Raw genomic sequence first — 12,807 nt, 5'->3', positions numbered from 1 at the left:
TGAAACTAAAAGCTGGCTTTCCAAAAGATAAACAAAATTGACAAAACTTTAGAGTAGTTAAGAAAAAAGAAGACTCAAATAAATAAAATCAGAAATGAAAGGGGATAATCTATACGACCTCAATAGATTCAGAAAAGCATTAGACGAAATTCAACATACTTTCATGACAAAAACTCTCAACAAAGTGGTATGAAGGGAACATATCTCAACATAATTAAGGCCATAAATGACAAGCCCACAGCTAACATCATACCCAACAGTGAAATGCTGAAACCTTTCTCTCTCAATCAGGAACAAGACAAAGATGCCCACTCTTGCCACTTATATTTGACAATACTGGAAATCCTAACCAGAGCAATTAGGCAAAAAAAACAAAACAAAAAAAACAAAACAAAAAAACAAACAAACAAACAAAAACCCCAAATACTGGCCTCCAAATCAGAAAGGAAGAAGTACAACTATCTCTATTTGTGGATGACATGGTATTATATATAGAAAACCCTAAAGACTCTACCAAAACACTGTTAGAATAAACAAATTCGGTCAAGTTGCAGGATACAAAATCAGTATACAAAAATCAGTTTTATTTTTATACACCAACAATGAACTTTCAGAAAGAGAAATTAAGAAAACAATTCCATTTATAAGAGCATCAAAAAGAATAAAATACTTAGGAATAAATTTATCCAAGGAGGTAAAAAATCTGTACACTGAAAACTAAGAAATTCAAAAGGAATTGAAGAAAACACAAGTACATGGAAAGACATCCCATGTTAATGGATTAGAAGAATTAATACTGTTAAATTTTCCCTACTATCCAAAGCAATCTATAGATTTAATGCAATTGCTACCAAAATTTCAATGGCATTTTCCACAAAAATACCGCAATGAATCCTGTCATTTGTATGGAACCACAGAAGACCCAGAATGGCCAAAGCAATCTTGAAAAAGAACAGAGCAGAAGGCATCATGGCCCTGGATTTCCAACTATAGTACAAAGCTTTAGTAATCAAAATTGTATGGTATTGGCATAAAAACAGATACATAAATTAATGGAACATAATAGCACAGAAATAAACTCACCCATATATGGTGAATTTATGACAAAGGAGACAAGAATATACAATTGGGGAAATGGACAGTCTCTTCAAATAAATGGTGTTGGGAAAACTGGACAGCTACATCTAAGAGAATAAAACTGGACCACTATCTTACACCATACACAAAATTAACTCAAAATGGATTAAATACTTGAATATAGGATCTGCAACCACAAAGCTAACGGCATATGGGGTAATCTCCTTGACATCAGACTTGGCAATGATTTTTTTGATTTGATATCAAAATTAAAGGCAACAAAAGCTAAAATAAGTGGGACTACATAAAACTAAAAGGCTTCTGCACAGCAAAGGAAAGCATCAACACAAAGAAAAGGTAACCTATAGAATGTGAGAAAATATTTGTAAAACGTGTGTGTGTTAAGGGGCTAATATACAAAATATATAGGGAACACTAGCAACTCAATAGCAAAAAAGCAAGTAACTGAATTAAAAAAATGGGCAAAGGACCTAAATAGACATTTTTTCCAAAGAAGTTATACAGATGGCCAACAGGTACATAAAAAGGTGTTTGACATCACTAGTTGTCCAGGAGATGCAAATCAAAGGCACAATCATGTACCGTCTCACACCTGTTAGGGTATCTATTAACAAAAAGACAAGAGGTAACAAATGCTGGTGAGGATGTGGAGTAAAAGAAACGCTTGCATGGTGTCACTTACATGTTGAATCTCAAAAAAAGTCAAACTCATAGAAATAGAGTTGAAAAGTGGTTGCCAGGGGCTGGGGGAAATAGATCTTGGTCAAAGGATACAAACTTTCAGTTATAAGATGAATAAGATCCGAGGATCTAATGTGTAACATTATCAACTATAGTTGATAACATTGTGCTGTATGATCGAAATGTGCTGGGGCGCCTGGGTGGCACAGCGGTTGAGCGTCTGCCTTCGGCTCAGGGCGTGATCCCGGCGTTATGGGATCGAGCCCCACATCGGGCTCTTCCGCTATGAGCCTGCTTCTTCCTCTCCCACTCCCCCTGCTTGTGTTCCCTCTCTCGCTGGCTGTCTCTCTCTCTGTCGAATAAATAAATAAAATCTTAAAAAAAAAAAAAAAAAGAAATGTGCTAAGAGTAGACTTTAAATGTTCTCACCATTGCCCCCAAATAGGTAAATACACAAGGTGATGGTTGTGTTAATTAAGCTGATTGGGGGGGGGGTCATTTCACAATGTGTATGCATATCAAATCATCATGTTGTATATACTTTAAATATCTTACAGTTTTGTCAATTATACCATAATAAAGCTGGAAAAAAAATTGAGAATGGTTGGTTCTGGGAAGTAGAATTTAGGAAGCGGAATGAACAGAATTCATTCAGTTTTTTTGTGAGGAAGAAATGAGATAACACCTACAAAAGCAAGGTGCTTGGTACATAGTAAGCGATTATAAACATTCTCTAGTATTAAATTTCTATGTCTAGAAAATCTTTTAAAAGCTGATTTTGTTATTGGGGAACTTGACAAACATTGCCATAGAACTCTCAAGGCAGAACTGTTCTGTATCTACGTACTTGCTTGTGGGGTTGTAAAGTTTATAATAAGGGTACAGCTAGTGCGTTATTGGGAAGAATAAAAATTCAGCAGATGAGTCCTTCTGTCTGCCATCAAAATAGCTCCATAGGCTAGGAAAAACATTAACAAAAAATTCTAAGATTTCAATTAAGAGTCTAGAAAGTGCTAAAACACTATTCCAGAGGAGTGGGATAACAGAGGGTAGAGTTTGAGAACAACTGTGAAAATCAGCGTAAAAACTAAATACCGATTCATAGAAAAGTGAAAAACCAGGGTTTCAAACAGTAGGATCTGTAGTTCATGGGGGAAACTGTCAGAGACGGGGACCCTCCAACCTGTAGGATCTAATCTGAACTAACTTTCAGATTTGGTTATAGGGTAGACACATTTTTCTGTCATTTCCTGCCTTCCCTTCCTTTCTTTCTCTCTGTAACAGTTTCCCTCTATTTTTGCCTATAATAGAGATAAATTATAGTTTTCATTATTTGATGAACTTTTTACTTACATACTCCCATTGATTTAAAAGTTGGTTTTCACTCTAGCAAAAGTCTCAAACTTTAAGCAACCTGCCTTTTCTATAGAAAGACCACCCTTTATCTGCCTGTTGTTTGAGTGGTTTGGTTAGCTAATACTACCCCGATGTCGTCTTGAAATATTTGAGGCCTATTCGGGTAGGGCTTCAGGCAGGGGGAGAGAAATGGGAGAGCAGAATATGAAAAAATGAGTAACGAGCACTCAAACAATGAAAGAGAAATCCAATCAATCAGTTCTCCAGGCATTTCTGGATACCTGCCACATGTAGACATTGTACTGACCAAAAGGACAGAGCTGCAGGGACATTCATTAGAGGATAAAATAAGTCCTGATCAGGGACAGAGGGCAGAGGACCAGGGCATCAGCAGGCATCAACAGGCATCAGGTATCATCAACCAGCTGCCCAGTACGTCCTCAGGGACATTCTCGTATCTCCCATTTCTACAGGGACAAGAAATTCCAGATCTGGGCTGCACTCCAAGTCTACAGTGTTGCTATGCATTTCTGCCCCCCTCCCCCGACTAAGGAATTCTAAGTGAAAAGTAATGAAAAGAATATATTCATGTGAAAGAATAATTGCTCTCTTTATAGACTACTGGAGTTCCATGCTCTTAGCTATACTTTTGCCAGAAGAAAAGTTGCAAAACTGAGCAATCCCCTAAATTTCTTTCTTCAATGATGAAGCGATGGTCCTGCTACCCACACCTACAAGGAAAATCAATCAAGTGCCTAATGCTCTGCTCGTTTATTTTACTCCTTTCTACAAAGCCCATGAGAAAAGATGTTGAACAGTTAATACAGAATCTGCAGAGACCGGAATTTCACAGAACACCATGAATACGGGCATAACGGCTACTACACATGCTGCTTTTGTGCGGCCAGAATTATAGTTTATGAGAAGTTGCTGCCTCTATTCCCATTTACTTTTAGGGCCAAGATTTTATTAAATCAAACAACATCAACGATAGTCCCGAACTGCCCTCGCTGTCAGCGATAGGAAACTTCAGTGTGCTTTAGTTTTAGAGGAAGAACTGTTCTCCAGAAACCTCCCAGGCTACAGAGGTACATGAGTACATTAAGTGAACTTGATTTATATCTTAATTACCAGACAGACTACATTTTCCATAGGAAATTGCCAGGCCACATGTGTATCAGGCACACACAACGGATTCTTCAGTTTTTTAGTCAAGTTAGGAGAGAAGGGCCCATGTGAAGAGATTATGGAGCTTTTCGTCTTTTCCGTGTAGCGACTGTGTGTGTCCATCTGTGTTGTCCAGCCTGTTCATCAGGAAGAACCTAGCCTATCAATGGAGTATCCAAATGTGTGCTAGAAACAATCTGTCTGAAAACAAACTGCGGACCACAGATAGAGATTCAAAGAAAAATGGTTTATCAGGACGTTCTACTTGCTGTCATACTTAACCTAGATTTGGGGTTTATTTTCAGTGCCCGTTTCCCACTGATTCTGTGATATCTTTGGATAGCATAAGAATGTCTCATTTTAGAAGTGGGAGAGACTTGGAGATCAATTCGTTACTTCATACTTCCTGGTCCCTTAAGCAGCGGTATGAGACTTCATGTCCGACACCTACTTTATCAGTTCTTCTGTTCCCCGAACTAAAAATAACCATAGTGGTCTTTGCACGCAAAGTGGTTGGCTGCAGATAGGAGAGGCTCCTCTTAGTACTTTTCTTTTTCTTTCGGCTCAACAAGAGCCGCACATTGAGGTTTCATGGGGGAAATAAATGGAAAATAAATATTGGGGAGTGGGCTAGTTGGGTACTGATTCCACATATTGATATTTTCTTTGTATTTTAGGGGTAGGCGGTGAGAGAGGGGGTCCTGGAAAGAGATGGAGTTGCCGCACAGTGTGTGCCTCTGTTAGTTCATCTCTCCTGCTTCACCTGATGATTCCACACCACATCTCCTCCTCCCCATGCAAAGACACGACCAAAGCCTACCGAGGTTGCAAGCATTTGTTGGCAAGGCTGGGGTAGTCCCTACTGTGTCACCTTTGGAACTGCAGCCAGGTGCCCCAGAGCAGCCATGGGGCTCCACTCTATAGATAGAAACATCTCATACCAGTGTGTAGCCAAACTCTCCTGCAGCAAGACAGCTGTTGGCTGGTCCCTCCCTGTGGTCATTTTTTGAGCTTCTGCAAAGGAGATAAAAACCTGGGTACGTGGTAACAACAGGCCAGGAGAAGGTTGGCATACAGGGTGAGAGGAAAAAGGTAACACAGTCCACTGTACTTTTGGTTCTAGACTCCTTGGAATTTTTAACCTAAAAAGCTCTGGGGGTCTATTTTCTCTGCATTGATTCTTTTGGGTTAAAAGTTCTATCGTCAAGCTCTACTCCTCCCGTCCCGGTGTGTAACAAATGGTCAGCCAGTAATTATCACCTTTTTTTAGATCTCATGTTTTTCAGTCAAGACAAATGATGAAAAATGCTCCTAAAATAAATTATATACATGTGTCTCCTGAAATTGGAACACAGCTACAGTAATTCTTTCAAAAGTTATTATCTCCTAGCTCTTCAGAGAGGGAATTCCAGAAGCTCACAGAGGGGTGGTGGTGGTGGTGGTGGTGGTGGTGGTGGTGGTGGTGGTGGACTTTAACAGCTATAATTCAAAGTTTGCCTATTGGGAATACAATTTTCCCTGAGCACTGAAATGTGACTAAAGTCATTCTTTATAGGTAATAAAAACCACCTGGTGGCTGCATCCTGTACATACTTCTTTATTTTGCAGCGTGTCTTTTATTAGCATTAATCTTGGATCATGGTTGGGGCAGAAAATATATAATGGAAAGAAATCTTGCTTTAACAACATAAGATAGTATGGAAAAAGCTTGCATAAAAAAACCAAAAGCTAACAAACCCACATTTGGCACTCGTAATTTTATTATTCTGACCAACCCTGTCAGTAGTAACTCGGAGGACGACTTGTAATTCGCCCAAGTCATACCCGTGGCCTTGACTGGGAGGAACAATACCTTTGCTGCTCTTTCTTTTCTTGCCAGTCTGTCCCATTCAATTATATCCTTTACCATCAAGGTCTAGTATCAAGTATTCTGAGAGGAGACTCTTTTAAATTGCAAGACTTCAGTAGGTCCTACGTGATCTTTTATGCTGTTTTACCATGCTTTCCAGTTGTTTCATGGGTGTTACTTTTGTTTTCCCAGGTGCTTCTGGCTTCAGAAATCTCAAATTAAATGAAATAATTCAACTTCACTTTATTCTTAACTCATTATTTTGATTAATAGGGGTTTCAACTCATAATAGTTCAGTTGAAAACGTTTTTTTTCTTGTCTATTAAATGAACAAATTAATCTCTAGCATACCTTTAAGAGAGCACAGACTGCATTCCCACTCATGGGGACTGAACTACCTGACCACCACAAAGTTCCACAAATTGTAAACTAAACAATTTTCATCAGAGCACCTTTATATTCATGTGTATCATATCTGTCCCAAATGGGGAAATGTTTTCAAACTGCTGAAATGCAACTTTAAAATCATGACCCATTAGGGACTCGCAGTATAGTCCTGGTCAAATCATAGATATGAATATTAACAATCCTTTTTTTTAAACAGTCCTTATAGCTGAAAGGATTTCATTCAATTATACCAATAAAATAAGCCAAATAAATACACTTAATGACCCCAAAAACTTATGCCGACTGGCAAAACTGGCATGGGATTCTGATTTCAGGGATTCCTAAACTTAATATTATTTTTTCCCAAAGACAAATCCAGAAAGAGCCTCCTTTGGGCTTTGCTTATCTTGAGATTTGGGTAGTTGTAGGGGTCCCTGTTCAGAAGGCCCATCAGGCCTTCACAAGACAGAAGTGACAGGAAAGACACCTACGCCATGGCGGGATAAAAGGCACAAGGCTATAAACTCCAGAAACAATTAGTGTAAGTCCTATAATTGAGGTAAACTCCAGAAACAATTAGCATAAGTCCTACGACAACTACAGCCAGAAGCTAGACATGAACTCCATGACTAATTAGTCCTGTGATTCCAGAATGAAATGCAACTTAGCCCAGGGGTCCTCTTCTCTTATGCACCTATTTGGCCAATTAGGCAAGATGCCAAAATGGCACTCTTGCAAGACATTAACAAAAAGTTTTTGTTCGATTTATTCTACCAACTGTTCCTCATTGTAAGTGACTCTAGTACCAAAAGTGATTACTCCAACTAAATCAAAGTCATAACAATACTTTAAAAAAAAGTTGGAGCAAGTCACTCCCAGTTACCATCTTTCTGGGTCTCCCCATCTGTTGACCAAGGTCCCTGATCTGGCGCAGAATGCCCTCCACAGCCTCTTGCTGCTTCCACTGCCTCTGTCCACTTTTTACCCCTTTCACTGGGGAAAGCAGCGGACTCTCCACTGTACACAACCATGCCATTTGGGCCTCTGCACTGACGTGGACTATTGTCTCTGGTATTTCTTTCCCCACCACAGTTACGTAGCTAGCTCCTTCCTACACATTCTTCAAGCCTGAGCCCAGTTGTCACCTCCTCTAGGAAGTCTTCCCAACTTCCCCAGACTTTGTCAAGTGCCACCCACTCTGCGTTCCCCTTGCAACTTGTACATATTTTTTCCAGAGCTCTCACCACTTTGTATAGAATGATCGGTTACTGACTGCCGACCCCACTACCTCAAGCTCCGGCACCACATTTATTCATGTGTGTAGTCACAACACCAACCACACTGCTGACACTTAACAAATCTTAGCTGAATGGAAACACACATCTTTTATAAACAAATCAGGCTTAAAAATGTCACTGAAATAATTATTTTCTACTTCTGATCATGACTAATAGGTGAACTCTGAGAAGATTTGAGGATCGCCTAATTCAGAAAAGGAACACAATGAACATTTAGAAATTAGATACTTTTAATATGCTTTTCAATGTATTAAATGAAATAAAAAGCAAGAAATTGGAAACCATCCACATCTGTAAGCCCAAATCCACCTTTTAAAAAGTCCAAACTAAATAACTTTCTTTTTTACTCTTTCCTTAAAATAATTAGGTTAAAAATAGTCTCTCTCTCCCTGTTAATCTCACTAAGGAAACAGAACCAAGATCATCAAATAGGCTTTTACTGAAATACATGCTTATTTTGGCTACCTTAAATCCTTTAAAAAAAATAGCAGTTGTAAAATTTTCCATATTACAGCTCAAAATAGAGAACTTTAAAGAAAAAAATGCTTGTGGAAAGTATTATATTTGCACTATAGGACTACAGTTTATACACAGCAAACCACCTAGAATGAACTAGATGCTTTCTTTTTTCCTAAAAAGATTAAAAGAGGTTCTTTGTTATCAGAACTAAAATAGGCTCTTTTGAGGGTCGTATTCAATATCTGGTTCAATTCAATCAACTGATGACAATGAAAGATATAAATAAAACGTATGAACAAATTTCTAATGCTGGAGTTCCAGTCTTTGCCTCTGCTGATCTTTTTAGATATCAAGAAACTTTATCAACCTATGAAATATTCAATCTGGAAAGATTCCTGATTGTGTCTCTCTGAAAACGGATCTATGTGGCTTGCTGTACTTGAACTTAAGATGTGAGGGTGTTTTCATTTTAACTGAAAGCACAGACAGCTTATCAAACAGTGTTCTGGAGTTTGAGAAAAGAAATTGATTTTCCACAGAGAGTGCTATTTAGTCCCAAAATGAATTTAGTACATTGGCTTTATTAAGGAAATGCTTGGCTGTATCCATTCAAGAATCTCCTTGAGTAATAAACTTGATGATTTAGCCATGTAAAACAAAACAAAACAACCTTCCCTATTACATTGCTAGAAGTGTGTAAGGTCCTTATTTTTCTTGCAATACAATGAGCTGATAAAATATTGGGTATTTTAGATTTAAAAAGAAATGACAAAACCATACAGTAATATAAAAAACCTGGTACCAATGTGTAATAAGAGGTGCCAAGAAAAGTCTTTTTTTATTGTAGAGAATTGCTAATACTATATATTTCTATTTTCAAAAATTGATTCTCATTTGTTTGTGATAAAAAGACCCCAACAGCAAAGGACTGCTATGCCAGGGAATGGTCTATAGTTATTTGAAGCATTAACGATCACAAATTTTCATCTACATCTGTTACATAGCTTTTATTTCCTTGCCCTCCTCTTGCCAGCAGGTCAGCCAAATTCTTCTGTTTTCAGATTGAGTTTACATCATACACACTCCTGTTGTGTCTGGTCTACAGACCTTTCCTTCTCTAAATTTTGGTACTTAACATCAACATTTGGTATTAATGACCTTCTATGTTTCAATGTTCTCACCTAGAATGCTAACTTACAAGACCACCTTGTCGGCTCTTGTGTCCCCACCAATAACTTGTGTATTTGCAAAACATGACTCTAGAGGTATCTACTGCTGTGCACAGTAAGCCAAAGAATGAAATGCAAACTAAACCGTCCCTTAAGACAAAGACAGACGATGTCATCTCATTCCTTTGTTACAACTTTCACACTCTCAGAATTCACCTGTAACAGCACAGGTGGCTTACCTTGTATCTGGTTTTAGATTTTCTACTGTGGAGAAGGTTTGATTTGTAATTTGAATGGACTTGTTCTTTCCGCTGAATGACCCATTTTCTCTGGATATAACTTCATATTCTGAAAAGTGAAAAAGCCAACAAATACTTGTCTTTACATCCCAGCTGATTTCATTGTTCTTAAGGCTAACAGCATCATAAAGTCATTCTCATAAAAGTGAGCAATTTAGACTGCAGTTCTTGAGGCCTACTGATCTTACGCATTAGCAATTTCCAGATGGGGGTGGTGAGTGGATGACGAAGGTCCCAAAGCATTTTGGGAGTTGCTCATTGACCATTTCTGCTTTCCCTTTACTGGAATACAGAAGTCTTGGTAACTGTGAAGACTGATGACAGCTTTGGACTGGTAACCAATGATTTTGCTAGGCAAGTCGGACAGTCTGCTCTCGTTGGAACGCTCAGTATGGGGAAAGCAGTGTATGAGAAGTGGTACTTGAGTAGAAGCCACGTTTCTTTCTCTATGGAGCTTTACTATATAGCTGGGGAAAAGGCCACTGCATTCATGGTGCTGCTACAAAAAAAAATTGGGTTTAAAAATCATGTAGCAAATAATAGTTAACCAAATAATGAATGAGAGTTCATTATTCTGAACTATAGAATTATGGGATTTTTGTACCTATTGCTTATGTAAGTTACAAAGTTTTGTACCTATTGCTTACATATGCCTTCCTGATAATTATCCTTTTTAAAAAAACTATGACCTTAAAGTATGCATAGCGATCTCCATAAATGTCACTTAAAGGCAATGTTTCTATGAACTTGCAGGACTAACCAAGAGAAAGACTTTCAGATTAAGAACATAATTTATAAATTTGTTAGTTGCTTTTCCCTGCTCTCAATTGGAGTTTAGTTTAATGTATGTGACAAGATCATGCAGGGATTAAAAACTCAAAAAACAACAAAGAACAACAAACCCCACTCAAAATACACGAATGTAGCCACCAGGGAAAGTGAGAAGGCTGCAAAGGCAAGTTCCTGGGGATTTCTGCTATCAGCACTGAGACCAAAGGTGGGAGAAGGAGACTGGAAATAAAACTGAAACTATGAAAGACTGAGGAAGATATAATCACCAATTTCAATTTGGGAAGAAGTTTTAATGGTATATTTAAAAATCGAAAAAGGAGGATAGCTCTTTCTTAATAATTTTGTATGACCACCCTTCCAAAATTCCAAAATTAAACTAGAAGCCATTGGCCATTGTATCTGGACACATTAGTATAGCTACCAAAGGACTAAGGGCTGGTATTTAGTATTTCCTTCCTCAAACTCTTCTATTCCCAACCTATCTCCCAGTTGGCTTTCTGTCCTCACAGACGGTGGGAAGGGAGGGAAGGGGAGGGCCCTGAATTCAAATATACCCATTTTATATCTTTTTCTCAGCTGTGAGGCAATATTTACTAGAAAAAGATGGGAATAATCATAATGGAAGTAAAACTGATTTTTTAAAAATGGAAACTGCTTGTTGGATACAGGGTTAGATATGCTTCTGATATGAGGGACTGAAAACACTCATGACTTTTCTATTAAAGGGCATGGTAGGGGCTAGTTAGTCCTCTCCAAAAAAAAAAAAAAAAAAAAAGGAAACTGCATGGCTCAATGAAAAGAGACAGACCAAGCCACTTGCCTTGATCTCAGTCTCAGTTTTCCCATCTGTAAAATGTCAATAATATCTCTTCATAGTGTTGTTGTTGGGGAATAAATTAGGAATATATAGAAAGTGCTTAATAGTATTTTGCATTTTTTTCCAACAGGTGGTACCTATTATTGCTGTTGCTTTTATTATCCCTTATCATCCCTGAGTTGTATTTTGAAACTAGGGTCACAAAAACTTGAAAGATTCCAATTGGAAAGATTCTTAGTCACTGAAAGAAAAAATTATATCACAGTCCAGTTGACTATGCATGAAAGCAACCACCTTCCAAAAAACATCTTTGGCATAGGATACTTCTCATTGACTATGTAATATTCTTTTTAATCTTATCCCAGGCTCTTAGTACTAGAAACTCTTACTGCATATCTTCTCTAATTTTCTTTTGACTCATTTTTAAGTGCTCATTTAATACTATTTTTATTCTGAAAGACCCAAACAAGTTTTCAAAATATAGAATTTATTTTCATAAATAAAAAAAAATAGAATTTCTCTTAGAATTCTAGCTTTTGAATGTATATTCTTGGGCTTTGTAAATATATCCTTCATTTATAATGTTTTAAAGCAATCATAGCTTTTTCATAAGTCCACCAACACCATAGAAATGGAATATTAATGTTTGGAATGAACATCTATAGACATATTCTGAAGGTAAAGACAGACACTTAGTATGTGTCCATATTTCTTACCATATTTTAAAATATGGAAAAAAATTAAAATATGGGCTTTATAAATTCCTTAACAGTAAAGATACAAGGAATTTATAAAGAACTAACACTGAATAACTGGTATTTTTCCTCCTCAGAGGGTATTACTGCCCTATTAAGAGAACATTTACTTGACAGAAAAAATCCTATTTATTATGATGATTGGAAAATTAGAGTTTGGTCATGAAAACAGAGCATGAAAATAGTAACGGTGACACTATTTCTACCAGTCCCACCGTCGCTACTACTGACAAACATTAATTTAACAGCTTCTGACTAATGCTGCCGATTTAAATTCTGTTTAATTGTATCCTCATAGGGGCGCCTGGTGGCTCAGACGGTTAGGCATCCAACTCTTGGTTTTGGCTCAGGTCATGATCTCAGGGTTGTGAGATGGAGCCCCCACATTGGGCTTCAGGCTCAGCAGGGAGTCTGTCTGAGATTCTTTCCCCCCACCTTCTCCCTCCTCCTTCCCTCTTCCCCCAGCTCAAGCTCTAAAATTAAATAAATAAATAAACAAACAAACAAATAAATAAATAAATAAAATCTTAAAAAAAAATTCTTTCTCCCTCTCCTTCTGCCCTTCCCCCATCCCTCTCTAAGAAAAATTATCCTTAGTTGATAGCAGTGGGAGTTATTATTATTATTATTACAAATAAGGAAACTAAAGCAAAGAGGTTAAGTTGCATATATAGTACGCA

At 37.6% G+C, this 12,807-nt stretch overlaps 1 protein-coding gene across 40 annotated transcripts in view; it reads right to left on the bottom strand.

Moving 5' to 3' along the window:
* ABI3BP (ABI family member 3 binding protein) overlaps positions 1-12,807 on the bottom strand; it is a 232,874-nt gene that overhangs the window by 13,427 nt on the left and 206,640 nt on the right. For all 40 annotated transcript variants that reach the window (XM_087861659.1, XM_087861660.1, XM_087861662.1 and 37 more), the window contains one exon: positions 9,704-9,812. In XM_087861659.1, the coding sequence (XP_087717785.1) occupies positions 9,704-9,812 (109 nt within the window). The remainder of the gene's footprint in view (positions 1-9,703; positions 9,813-12,807) is intronic.

This window comes from Ursus americanus, chromosome 4 (genome assembly GCF_024610735.1).
Source record: "Ursus americanus isolate L20-20 chromosome 4, mUrsAme1.1.p, whole genome shotgun sequence".
NCBI lineage: Eukaryota > Metazoa > Chordata > Mammalia > Carnivora > Ursidae > Ursus > Ursus americanus.
The sequence above is the reverse complement of the archived record's forward strand: the minus strand, read 5'-3'. Positions and strand labels throughout refer to the sequence as shown.